The sequence below is a fragment of the Callospermophilus lateralis genome, chromosome 2, assembly GCF_048772815.1.
Source record: "Callospermophilus lateralis isolate mCalLat2 chromosome 2, mCalLat2.hap1, whole genome shotgun sequence".
NCBI classification, from domain to species: domain Eukaryota; kingdom Metazoa; phylum Chordata; class Mammalia; order Rodentia; family Sciuridae; genus Callospermophilus; species Callospermophilus lateralis.
Window position 1 is genome coordinate 87025388 of NC_135306.1, and position 14435 is coordinate 87039822.

Below are 14435 nucleotides of genomic sequence, written 5' to 3' on the forward strand. Positions count from 1 at the left end.
TCAACACCAAAAGCAATAAAGGAAAGAAAATAATTTAAATCAGAGCTGAAATCAATGAAATTGGAACAAAAAAAGCAAATAAAAATTGACAAAGTGACTGGTAATGGTACCACCATTTGACCCAGCTATCCCACTCCCTGGTCTATATCCAAAGGACTTAAAAACAGCATACTACAGGGACACAGTCACAATGTTTTTAGAAGCACAATTCACAAGAGTTAAACTGTGGAGCCAACATAGATGCCCTTCAGTGGATTAATGGATAAAAAAACGTGGCATTTGTACACAATGGAATATTACTCAGCAATAAAAGAAAATAAAATCATGGCATTTGCAGGTAAATGATGGCATTGGAGAAGATAATGCTAAATGAAGTTAGCCAAACCCAAAATAACAAATGCTGAATGTTTTCTCTGATATAAGGAGGCTGACTCATAGTGGGGTAGCATGGGTGGAATAGATGAATTCTATTTAGGGTAGTGTGGTGGAAGGAATAGGGAAGGGAAAGGGATTAGCAAGGATGGTGGAATATAATAGAAATCATTATCCAAAGTACACGTAGGAACACACGAATTGATGTCAACCTATTTTATATACAGAGATTTGAAAAATTGTGCTGTATATGTGTAATAAGAATTGTAATATATTCCACTGCCATATATTTTTATTTTTTTTAATTTTCAAAATGAAAAGGTGGCTCTTTGAAAAACAAATACATTTGATAAAACCTTATCCATGCTACTGTAGAGAAGGAGAGGAATACTCCAATTACTGAAATCCATTATGAAAAAGGAAATATCACCATGAACACTAGAGAAATACAGAAGATAATTAGAAATTATTTTGAAAATTTGTACTGCAATAAAACAGAAAACATTGAAGTCATCAACAAATGTCTAGAATCATGTGACTTACCCAAACTGAGTAAGTTAAACAGATAATTTTACTTGCACCTGCACTCACTGAAACTGCAGGGCCCCAGTGCTTCCGGCGCTTCTCAGCTGGTGGTGGGTAGCCCCTGATGCGTCCCGTTCTGTATTTGGTATGATTTCACTTGTGCGCACCATGCTGGGCTCCCTGCATCTGAAATTTCCCCTTTCCTCGACTCTGGTAAGAAGTCGTATTCAACTTGCACTTCTAGCAATAAGAAGGATATGAAACCGGCGGAAGCTCTCCGCGACAGCACACCATTCCGTCTTCTGCGTTGGGACACCTAGAAAAAAAGCGCGCCGAGACCCAGGTACTCTGTACTCTGCACCTCTGCTTGCAGCCTTCGGGTCCGCTTTGGACTCACTCTCTGCACTTCCCCGGGAGTCATCACTCGCTGCACCCCAGTGCACGTGGACGAGTGTACCTGCGCCTTGCCTTCAGCTTGCTGGGCATTGCGCTCACCTGAGGAAACCCAGCTGGATGAAACCCATTCTGGAGGAAACCCATTCTCCTCCGAGGCCTTTGGAGAAACGTCACCAGCGGGCCTGATGGGTTTCTGTTGGAACCCTTGACCACATACGCAGAAAGAGCACCTCACACTCCTAAACAATCTCCAAGAGGGCATGTCTCCCCGCTATCAGATAACTTCTCAGATCCCTCTAGTTAAGCCTCCCAGAGGGGACCAAAACACCCATCACCAAACCGCAGGCTCACCAATCCATCCCCCGCCTTTCACTTTCTCTCCAGAAAGTAGGCATTCCTATTTCTCTTCTCCTATCAAATACAGTTGCCTCAGGGAACTGGAAATCCATGCCTTTCTCCTGCATTGTCAGTTTGCCCATCTCCATTGAATAATTTCCAAGAGCATGCAAACACACTCTCTGTGTTCATTATAAAAGCAAAAGGCCTCCTTTACTCCATCCCACCTCCCTGGGGACTCCACTATTCCCTTAGTGACTGTGCCAGCACCTCAATATCATCTTGTTTTATTTCTTTTTCTCTCTTCCAGCGATTTCATAAAAATGTTCTTGCTTTGGTCACTTTTTGTGGAGTGTACAGCATTGTTCTGTTATCTTGTTGCCCTGTCTGAATGTCCAACATGTGGCTTTTGTGGATGGTAGCACTGGCTGTACAGGTCTGTGATTGTGAGGGGATGACCCTGTGTGTCCACACTTGTAGCACAAATCGAGGTCAAAGTTTGGGTGAGGATTGCGGACAACCTATCCACACATCCTAGAAAGGTGCAAATGCAGTTATTGAGGACTTCTGGGGGAGGGAACGACATCCTTTGCCTTCACCTTCTATGTGAGTGTAAGCAAAGATAGAGGGCGAGGATTTTCTTAGAAAAAGGGGTAGACCTAGTAGTCGGGATTATTTTCTATTTCTACTCTCCTTCCCAACAGGTGTGAGCATTTATGTAACTGAAAATTAAAATGTGGAAAAAGATAGGTTAAGGGGAAATGACACAAAGTAAATGCAAGATAGCAATTTTAATATTAGAAAAAGTAGAACATAAGTTCAAAATGTTATAAAGGACCAAGGGGAAATTATATTCTCAGCAAATTATTGATAATTAACTATATTAATATATTCATTAACATACTTGAAACTGATCTTTGGTGAGATAGACAAGTCAACCACTGTGAACAGAGAATTTTAACACCTCTGATAAATCAGGCAGAAATGAGCCAAAATACAGAATACTTGTATAACATGGTTAACAAACTTAAACTAAGAGATATAGAAATAACATTATATCTAAAATGCAGAAGATGCAAACAAGGAAAATTCACAAAAACTGACCATGGCACTGATTCATATTCTAGAGGATCAGTGTCATTCAGAGTATAATCTGACACAAAAGGAATAAAATTTGAAAGTAATTACAAAGGAATAAGTGAGATACATCCCAGATACAATGAAATAGCCCCCATTAAATTCTTCAGTTAAAAAGTAAATAAAAGCTGGGCACGGTGATGCACGCCTGTAATCCCTGCGAATTAGGAGGCTGAGGTGGGAGGATTGCTGAGTTCAAAGCCAGCCTCAGCAATGGTGAGGCGCTAAATAACTCAGTGGGATTCTCTAAATAAAATACAAAAGAAAAAAAAAGAGCTGGGGCTGTAGCTCAGTGGTAGAGCGCTTGCCTAGCATGGGTGAGGCATTGAGTTCCATCCTCAGCACCACATAAAAATAAACAAAGGCATTCTGTCCATCTACAACTACAAAAAATAAATAAAATACAAGAAAGGACTGGGGATGTGATCAGTGTTTGAGTGCCCCTGAGTTAAACACCCCTGGTACAAAAAAAAAAAAAAAAGGAAATAAAAATTTAATAAATTGATGTCCTCTTAAAATCAATTCAGTTCAAAATGTAATGAAACCCTTTTCAATCTTTCATAAATATTTATTATAATTATATACAAATGTTTAGTCCCAGAATTTGAGGTGATATGTAAGGAAACAATCAGGAGAGAGAATGGGCTTGTAAGCTGTTTTTAGAATTAAAGACTATATAAGGAACACCCAGTGTTTATGGGTGAGGGTAGAAAAAAAAATAGGACTGGAGTGTAGCTCTGTGACCAAGTACTGTGCTTAGCATGTGTGAGGCCCTGGGTTCAAAATCCTAGAACCAATAGTAATAATAGGTTGAAAAACAATAAACAATAAAAATTTCTGGAATAAAGTAATTGAGGGAATTTAAAATAGAGTTTTTATAAGATAAGAACAATTGGAAAATATTCATCTATGCTCTAGATGTTGGGAAAGGAGAGCAGCATTCCAAATTAGAAAAAAAATCAGTAATCAATAAAATAAAGAACAACAAAATACAGAATATCAACAAACTAAGAATTGATGGTTTGGAAAGGTTAATAAGGCATTCCCTAGAGGAATGGAGAGTCACCTTTCAGATGTTGCTGCCTCACCATCTTACTCCTCTTTTCTAGCTTCTCACTTTCCTGATTTCTCAAGGGGAGATAGCTCTGGGCTCAGTCCTGGGATCTTATTCCTTCATAGCTAGGCTGCTACCTCGGTGAACTCAAGCTACCCACACACATGTGCACTTGGAATATCAGTTTCCCAATGCCTTCTTGGCTCACTGTTGCATCCCCAATGCTCAGGTCAATAAATATTTGTTTATAAATGAACAAACAAAAAGAATTAATGAAGATGATGCAAGACTTATGCACAATAAATAGAATTTTTTTCCTTTATATTTAGGGGGTCGAGGCTGTGGCTCAGCAGTAGTGCACTTGCCTGAAATGTGTGAGGCACTGGGTTCTATCCTCAGTACCACATATAAATAAGTAAATAAATAAATAAATAAATATCCATTGACAACTACTAAAAAAAAACAGATAATTTTCAAGCAATGAAATAGAAGACACCATCAAAAGCCTACCAACCAAAAATAAATAAATAAATAAATAAATAAAGCCCAGGACTCAATGAAAAAAGACCTTCAAAGAGGAACTAAAACCAACACTCCTCAAATTATTCCATGAAATATAAAAAGAGGGAGCATTTCCAAATTCACTCTATAAGGCCAATATCTCCTTGATTCTAAAATCAGACAAACATAGAAAAGAAAGTGTACTTCAGACCAATACCTCTAAAAAGCAGAAGCAAAAATTCTGAATAAAATTCTTTTAAATCAAATACAAAAACATATCAAAAAGATGGTTCATCTTGATGAAGTGAGATTCATCCCAGGGATGCAAGGTTGGTTCAACAGACAGATATCAATAAATGTAATTCATCACATCAGTAGATTTAAAGATAAGAACCTTATGATCATCTCAACTAATGCAGAAAAAGCATTTGACAAAATACAGCACCCCTTCATGTTCAAAACACTAGAAAAACTAGGGATAACAGAAACTTCCCTCAACATTTTAAAGGCTCTCTATGCCAGGTCTCAGGCCAACATCATTCTAAATGGAGAAAAACTGAAGGCATTCCCTCTAAAATCTGAACAAGAGAGGGATTCCCTCTCTCACACTTCTATTCATTATAGTTCTTGAAACACTGGCCAGAGCAATTAGACAGATGAAAGAAATTAAACGTATAAGTATAGGAAAAGAAGAACTTAAACTAGCACTATTTTCTGATGATATGATTCTGTACCTAGATGACTCAAAAAACTCCACTAGAAAACTTCTAGAACTAGAATTCAGCAAAGTAGCAAGATATAAAATCAACACCCATAAATCAAAGGCATTTCTATATATCAGTGACAAATCCTCTGAGAGAGAAATGAGGAAAACTACCCCATTCACAATATCCTCAATAAAAAAAAAGATACTTGAGAATCAACAAGAGGTGAAGGATCTATACAATGAAAACTATGAAACACTAAAGAGAAATCAAAGACCTTAGAAGAAGGAAAGATTTAACTTGATCTTTAATAGGCAGAATTAATATTATCAAAATGACCATACTACCAAAAGCACTATACAGATTTAATGCAATTCTGATCAAAATCCCAATGGCATTCCTCATAGAAATAGAAAAGGCAATCATGAAATTTATCTGGAAAATAAGAGACCCAGAATTGATAAATCAATACTTAGCAGGAAAAGGGAGGCAGGTGGTATTGCTATACCAGACCTTAAACTATACTTCAGAGACATAGTAACAAAAACAACATGGTACTGGCATCAAAACAGGCTGGTAGACCAATAGCCCAGAATAGAGGACACAGAGACCAACCCACAAAACTACAATTATCTTATATTAGACAAAGGCAATAAAAATATGCACTTTAAAAAAGATAGCATCTTCAAAAAAATGGTGATGGGAAAACTGAAAATCGATAGGCAGCAAAATAAAATTGAATCCCTCCTTCTCACTATGCATAAAAGTTAACTCAAAATGGATCAAGGGTCTAGGAATTAAACCAGAGACTCTCCTATTAGAAGAAGAAGCAGGCCCTAATCTCCATCATATGGGATTAGGCCACAACTTCCTTAATAACAGTCCTATAGCACAGGAATTAAAACCATGAATCAACACATGGGATAGATTTAAACTAAAGATTTTTATTAAAAAAAAAAACAATAGAATAGAGAGCCTACTTTCTGGGAGCAAATCTTTAACCCTCACACATCAGTTAGAGCACTAATCTCTAGGGTATATAAAGAACTCAAACATCTTAAGACCAAAAAAAAAACAAAAACAAATAATGCAATCAATAAATGGGCCAAGGACCCAAAAAGACACTTCTCAGAAGAGGATATACAATCAATCAACAATTATATTTAAAAATGCTCATCATCTCTAGCAGTCAGTGAAATGCAAATTAAAATCACTCTAAGATACCATCTCACACCAGACAGAAGGACAGCTATTATGAAGACAAACAACAATAAGTGTTGGCGAGGATGTGGGGAAAAGGCACACTCATACACTGCTGGTGGGACTGCAAATTGGTGCAGCCAACTTGGAAATCAGTATGGAAATTCCTTGGAAATCTGGGGTTGGAACCACCATTTGACCCAGCTATTTCTCTTCTCAGACTATACCAAGAAACAAAAATAGCACACTACAGGGACACAGCCAGATCAATGTTTATAGCAGCACAATTCATAATCGCTAAACTGTGGAGTCAAACTAGATGCCCTTTAGTGGATGAGTGGATAAAAATATCTGACATGTATACACAGTGGAATATTACTCATCATTAAAAAAGAACAAAATCATGGCACTTACATGTAAATGGATGGAGTTGGAGAAGATAATGCTAAGTGAAGTCAGTTAATACCCCACAAAAAAATGCTGAATTTTTTCTCTGATATAAGGAGGCTGACTCATAGTGGGGTAGGGAGGAGGAACATGGGAGGAATAGATGAATTCTATAAAGGGAAGAGGGTGGGAGGGAAAGGGAGGGGGCAGGGGATTAGCAAGAATGATGGAATGTGAGGGTCATCATTATACAAAGTTCATGTATGAAGACTTGAATTGGGTGTCAACATTACTTATATACAAAGAGAGATAAAAAAAAGTGATATATGTGTGTATTAAGAGTTGTAATGCAAAAAAGTACATGTATAATGGCATAAATTGATGTGAATATACTTTATATACAGAAATATGAAAAAATTGTGTTCTATGTGAAATAAGGATTATAATGCATTCCACTGTTGTCATATATCTAAAAATAATAATAAAAAGCATAAAAAATCATGATCTAAAAACATCTGGAAAAAAAAGAAAGAAAGAAAGAAAGAAAGAAAGAAAGAAAGAAAGAAAGAAAGAAAGAAAGAGAAAGAAAGAAAGAAACTAACTGATACAGGATGCATTTGGTGCTACAGACCTGATATATCCAGTGGTCTGGAGGCTGAGGCAGGGGGATCACAATTGTGAAGCTTACCCTAGCAACTGTGTGAAACCCTGCTTAAATTTAAAAATAAATAGGCAGTAGTAATTTTTAAAAAATTAAGAAAAAATTAAATTTTTTAAATAAAAATTTTAAAAGGACTGAGGATAGTGTTCAGTAATAGGACATCGTGGTTCCAATCCCCAGTTTCACAGAAAGAAAAAAAGAATGAAAAAAAGTCCTTTTCAAAGTTACAGAAAAAATATTTTTAAATTTATAAATTGTATATATGGAAAACAAAAATTCTATTTCTCAAATGACTCCATTAAAGAGAACAAGAAGTGACAGATGAAAGAAATAAATTGCCTCACCTTTAACCAAACTCTTCTAAGAAAGGAGAACAGAGACTACAAGAGAAACGCAGGCAAGAGCCATGAACAGCCCCTTCAAATAGCAGGTATCTAAATGTCCCTTCATCACAAAGCAATCAACGTCTTTAGAAAGGAGAGACTGTACCATAAAGTCACATTGAACACAAATTGACACAGTGTTGAAGAACATGTGGGGTTATCATGAAGGTCCACAGAAACAGATGGGTACACTACAGCATATGGGGACACAGCACACTCCTCCAGAGCCTGGTGACAGAGGATGTCTATTTGGTAAAAGACAAATATTAAACTATGGAAAATAACCATTTCTGGCAGTCAGCCACATTTTGTTTGCCATATTTCATCAAGTTTGACAAATACTATGAAACACCATGTCAGTTTTATATAGCTGTCACATAAATGTCACATTTCACATATAAGTATACTTAAATGGTGCATATGCAGAATTTGAAAAAATACAAATGCAGATGAGCACATAACAGACTGAATTACACACCCTGGGTACAGATGATAGGACTCCTCATTATAAAGAGGACAGCTTCCCTCAGATTCATCTATGACAACACCCCATCAAAATTTCACCAAGATTTCCTTTTCACTGAAGAAAGGGCCCAAGCAAACAGTTTGAAAATTCTCCTGGAAGGTTGAATTGATATGAAATTAGCCAGGAATTCTGAACTCTAAGAGTAAAAGCTGGAGCTATCATTACCAGGCAATAATGCATATTATAAAATTATCATATTGCAGAAATTTGAGGACCAAAAAATTTGCACAATGCAGAAATTTCATAGATGACTCCGCATGTATGTAAATGTCATTTTTATTATTAAGTGCACTGAAAAGGACTAGATAAATGCAACCATCTCCAGCAGATGTTTTGATGTGAATGAACAAGACAACCCAACATGAAGGGAGGTGTGGGAACTGGAGGTGCAGAGCACTGGAGGGCTTGGGGAAAGGACGTGCGTGGTACTGAATTACACTCCAGCACCCCAAAGAAGCACATACTGAGGAGGAGGATGTTTCAAAATTGTACCAGAATAGGAGGCTCCTGGATTTTTTCCATACATGCATACACCAAATAAACACCTACTTCTGTTTTGAGTCCCTCTTAAATAAAGTTATACATGGGTTGAGAGACCTAGGTATTGGACCGCTGAGAAAATATCTACTATCCGAAAAGCAGGAAACGTTGGGGGATACGTGGACATTAGTCCTGCCTTAAGCGATGTGCTGCATAGTTTGGACAGAATACCCCCATCCAGTGTCAACCAGGGTACAGGAAGACTGATTGGGGTCTCAAATAGAGCACATTGGACACTAAATGACTTGTAGCTGGAAACACAATTTGTCTGGTGCTCATAGAAGAACAAACCGGATAAACACAAGTATCAGGAGTGGAGAAAGGGGTGGTTTTCTATGGCTGTTGAGGGTCATGAGCTTTATCCATGGGACCAGGGCAGAAGGGGAGTGGGATCAAGGGTCCTAGTTTATCCCTAGAAGGGATTTGCCAGCATGATCTGCAAACTGTGGTTGCTAAGAGTTGAGCTCCTCCCTAGCCAGTCCCTAAGGGTAGACAGGACAAATGCAGTCCACCCAGCAGCCCTGCCTGAGCCCTCTCCCCCCTACCTCAGTAATAACTCCAGTCCTGACCATTTCTTGCTGTAAGGAGTATGTCGAGACACTCAGGGTCCCTACATTTTTTTTTCCATTCCAGGGACTCACATTGATGTGCAAGAACTTCCAGGGACTACTATCACCACCCCCCAACCCTGGAGTGAAGGAAAAGGATGAAAACCACAGCTCCCTGTTTCTTTCTAGAATAGGCTCACACCACCTTCTCGCAGTGAGCACAGGCAACCTGGGTTCTAACCAACTGCATCAGGAATTCAGTTCCCATCCAAGAAGGAGAGTTTCTGCAGCCTGAGCCCAGCTGTGGGAAAGGCTCCTATCAAACATGAGAAGGAACTAGTTCTCCAAGGACATGGATGTGGAGAAAGAGACCCGCTCACATGGGACTAGAATATAAGCTCAGTGCAGCCATTTTTTAAAAATAGCATGGAGTTCTTAAAAAGCTAACAGAGTAACAACCACTTTGGACACATTTTCAAAGGAACTTGAACCAGTGTGTTAATAAATGGCTGCATGCCCTTCGCTGTTCCAGTATCCACAGTAGCCAGGACGAGGGGACATCTGAAGTGGCTTCTGGATAAGGAGACTCCTCCCAGTCACAGGGACATCACCTACTCCCCTGAGAAACTACTTCCCCTAAATGCACCTGCTCATAGGTCCACAGGTGGCTGAGATTCACCAGACGCTCAGGAGACCTCAGATGTGCCAAGGTGTGGGATCCTAATGTCAAGCAGAGACAAAATAGGACCAGGGAAATCTCAGAGAGGGCTTGAGACCCCTAGAACATGCAGTCCATAGGGGGACCCTCAGCCCAAAGACATTCTGACAAGGTGTCTGTCCTGGGAGAGGAAGGGAAAATAAACACACATTTTTACAAATGTCAAATGTTTTTTAGTGTACTTTTCTCTCAAGTGAAATGCTCAAACAGAAAACAAAACTTTTGCTTCTTATTTTATTACACTGGGGAGGAAAATTGTCACTGGAAATGGGGACAGGGGACTTGAATTTTAGGAATTCATTCATACACGTGTAAAAGCTTCATTTGGGAGACGGGGTTCTGGATCTGACATTTTGCTTCCCTTACATTTAGAACATTCAGGGGGACCCAGGCAGGAGGCTTACACCTGTAATCCCAGCCACTCGGGAAGCTGAGGCACAAGTTCAAGGCCAGACTCTGCCTCTGTCTTGAGATAAATGATAAAAGGTGTGAGGGATGTAGCTCTGTGGTAAAGGAGCTCTACATTCAATCCACTATGCGCCCCTCTCGCCCGCCTGCCTCCCAAAAAAGAAAGAAAAGCTCAGGAGGAAGAAAAACCTGAGACCCCTGCAGATCCCAGCCCCCTTGGGTAGGAAAAGGGCCAGGGTCATGATACTCTGAAATTCACCGCAGAAGAAATTCAGGGAGGAGACTTGAGCTGCCAATTTCTACAGGAGATACCATGTATTCAATAATAAGAATAAAAAGAATATCCAACATCTTTAGAAATTGGAGAAATGTAAACTAAAACCCCATCGGAGAGAAAATTAAATAGTATCAATGAAGGTAGAAAACAAAAGAATTCTAACAAACTCAAGGAGTTTAACTGCTTCTTAACTATTTGTGGAAACTGTTTTGCTGTTAAAGACACATGATAGTCCCCGCCGCAGGGACTTGCTGCAATCAGTTCATAGGACCAGGATAATACATTAATAGTCATGGGATATTCAGCTTAAAAATAGTATAAAATACCATGTGTAAGTTTTACATGGGTGCCATATGCAGGTGGTATTATGTGTGACTATGATGCACTAATAAACAATCCAGCATGCTTTACTCTTAATGGAAGCATAGAGTCCTAAAATTCATCCACAAAGTTAAATATATGTAAACTTAACCAAGAAACTTTTGAATTTTAAGAGCAAAAAATTATAAGAGAAAAAAAATGGATTTATTACCTAACATGTGCATTGTGAAGCTGTACTATTACAATTGTCATCAAGGAATCATGATGTCAACAAAGTCCACCCAGGAACCCAGGAGGATGTAAAAATCATACACTTAATTGCAATGCAAAAGACATTATCAATCAAACCCTAACCAGGCCAACCTCAGCAACTTAGCTAGAGCCTCGGTCAGAATAAAAACTAAAAACTACCAGACTCATAGCTGAGTGGTAAAGCACCCTTCTGTTAACTATCAAAACAAACAAACAAACAAAAAACAAATAAAGGCCACAGGAATAAGCGAGGTCCCTGTAAACCTCAGCTCCCCTCCTGTAGGAAAACCATGTTTGGAGGTTTGATTGTTCTTATTTATTCATTAATTTATTTATTTTTTGGTATTTGACGCAGAGGCTCTCGACCACGGAGCTTCAATACAGGCCAGCCCTATATTGCATTTTATTTAGAGGCAGGGTCTCCCTGAATCTGTAAGTGCCTAGCCAACTTGCCCAGGCTGGCCTTGACCTCGCAATCCTCCTGCATCAGGGCCCCCGCCCCAGCCACTGGGATGACAGGTGTGCGGCATAGCCCGACTTGGAGATTGGATTTCTAGTGGTCCCACCTGTCAATCACCACAGCCCGGGAAGACGCTGGGTAGTGACGCTCACCTGCCAGACAGGACTCCCTGGCAGGGGCTGAGGCTGCCCCAGGGGATGGGGAGGCTGCGAGGGGTCTCTGCCACTGTCATGCTCCCCACCCGGCTGGCCAGGGGGACTGAGGGGTGCTCTCCGCCAGGGGCTAAGGCCTGTGGACGCAGAGAGCGCCCGGAGTTGGGGTTGGGGTCGGCCAGCTCGGGTTGCCCCCACAGCAAATCCCTCCAGACGGCCTCCCTGCCCGGCCACCCTCTCAAGCCTCCCTGTCCAGGCGCTAGGTGTCACTACACACTCACCATTTCCTGGTGCCCAGCAGCCAACCCTGCCTGGAGAGCTTCCGCCCCTGCATGGCAGGGCCATCCGGGATCCTGGGCATGGAGCGAAGTCTGGAGTCCTACTGCAGGTATTATGAAACCGCGAACCCAGCAGAAATAAATCCCATCTCAAGCGCAGAAGCCCGCCCCCTGCTCACTGCCTGCGCTCAGGATTGGACAACGTTCAACACAGGGGCTTCTGATTTGACAGGGCATCAGTCAGTCTCCGCTCTGCCCAGCCTGAGCCCTGGGAGACTTTTTGAGTGACAGGGGGGTGATATCTGCTCCAGGCAAGGAGGAAACCAGAATGGCAGGGTTTTTTTTTTTTTTTTTTTTCTTTTTTCTTTTCCTTTTGAGGTCTGGGCATTGGGTCAGGCTTAAGGTGACCAGAATTCTAAGTTCTGTTGGGATTTGGTGTTAGGAAATTGAAGTCAATTTTTGAAAGTTTCATCACCTGGGCCTCCTCCTACAATAAGACTTCTCAGAGCATCTTCAGGATGCTGACTTGTCTTCTGTTCATCTGTGCAAAATTCTCCAAGCAGAACTGGCCTTTCGCCCCTTGAGAACTGCTGGTAGAGGCTAACAGGGGGCCTGGCAGGCGCCTTGGAGGAGACTCCCACCGGGTTGGCAGCATGAGAGATGATTTTCCTCCAGCTGAGTTGAATCTGTATCTTGAGTTCACATTGAGCTGGAGGCAGAATAAGGAGATCAGCACAGAAGAGACCCAGGAGAGCACAGACCTGGTTAAACCCCAGCAGCACTGGGCTCTCTCACTCTCTGGTCATGGGGGTTGAATTCAGAACTCGACCTCTGAGCCCCTTCCCCAGCCCTAGTTTGAATTTTATTTACAGACAGGGTCTCACTGGGTTGCTTAGCACCTTGCTTTTGCTGAGGCTGCCTTTGAATTCGCCATACTCTTGCCTCAGCCTCCCAAGCTGCTGGAATGACAGATGAATGCCACTTTTTTTTCTTTCTTTTTTTGTTTGAGAGAAATACCTGCAGTGGCCACAGGATAACAGCCTTGCCCATATCAAGGCAACCCTGGGTACTCTTTCTGGTTCTTGCCAGTCCCCTGGATCCCAGGCAATGGGATCCTGCCTCCTCCAAACACCAGAGACATCCTGCCCAGATGTGCATCCTTAGTATCAGCTGAATACTCTGCACTTCACAAGAAAAAAGAAAAAAAAAAACCCTACCTGCTTGTCTTGATGCAAACAAAGATGATGTGTTTCCAAAGAGAGCTCCACATGTTGTCCCCCCAATTCAGTGGTGCAAAAAGTCACATAATATAGAGAAGACTTCTGGTTAAGAGGGTCTCAAGGGTCTCTCTTTTTAAGGAAAAACAACTTGCCTTTGATTGGGAGGCCAGGAAAGTCAATTCCAGGTTTCCCTAATTTAGTAAATAACTCCATAGACTCAAATGCACTCTGCTCTTCTCTGCCTTACTTAACAGTGGAGACCTCGAGATTACCTGCCCCTGGGACCTCTGCACCTGCAGATGAATGGGAGGGGAGTCCTTTCTATTCATGTAGTGCCCTGTACCTCCACGTTCCCACAGGCTCCAACACCTTTGGCAGCATCTAATGGGGGAGTGGTTTAGAAAATCCTGGAATGTACCTAAAGACATTTCCTCATCCGGCTATGATGCTATCAATTTGGTCCCATTGTCCTTTTCAGTACTTTTTAAAATCTTTTTCTGTTTTGTTGGTTCTTCTTAGATATACATGACCATAGAATCCATTGTGGTAAACTTATCCAAACATAAAATATACCTTATTCTCCTTAGGACCCCATTCTTGTGAGTGGGCATGATGGGTAGATTCACATAGGTATTTTCATATAATTAAATAGAAACATTATGTTCACTTCATGCTACTGTATTTTCTGTTGTTATCTCCCCTCCCTTCCTGTTGCTCCCCTTTGTCTCATCTACAGAACTTTTCTTCTTGCCCCCACCTTCCTTGTGATATATATAATGCATGTCATGGAAAACATGTGACCTTTGGTTTTGGGGGATTTCCTTATTTTACTTTAGCATGATAATCTCCAAATCCATTCATTTACTGGCCAACGTTATGAAGTCATCCTTTTTAAAAACTGAGTAATATTCCACCATGTATATATACCACAATTTCTCTATCTATTCATCTGTTGATGGGCACTTAGGCTGGCTCCATAGCTTAGCTAGTGTGAGTTGTTCTCTCATAAACATTGATGTGGCTGTGTCCCTGTAATATGCTGATTTCATCCTCTAGATTTATGTTGAGGAGTGAGATAA

The 14435-nt window shown here is 40.6% G+C and overlaps 1 protein-coding gene across 1 annotated transcript in view; it reads right to left on the reverse strand.

Annotated features, from left to right (window-relative positions):
* The window catches only part of LOC143386525 (uncharacterized), a 77299-nt gene extending 65096 nt beyond the window's left edge, over nt 1-12203 (reverse strand). Inside the window, 3 exon segments of the mRNA XM_077108144.1 lie at nt 916-1033; nt 1245-1486; nt 11859-12203. Of these exon segments, the coding sequence (XP_076964259.1) occupies nt 916-1033; nt 1245-1486; nt 11859-12203 (705 nt within the window).
* Between the last annotated feature and the right edge of the window lie 2232 nt (nt 12204-14435).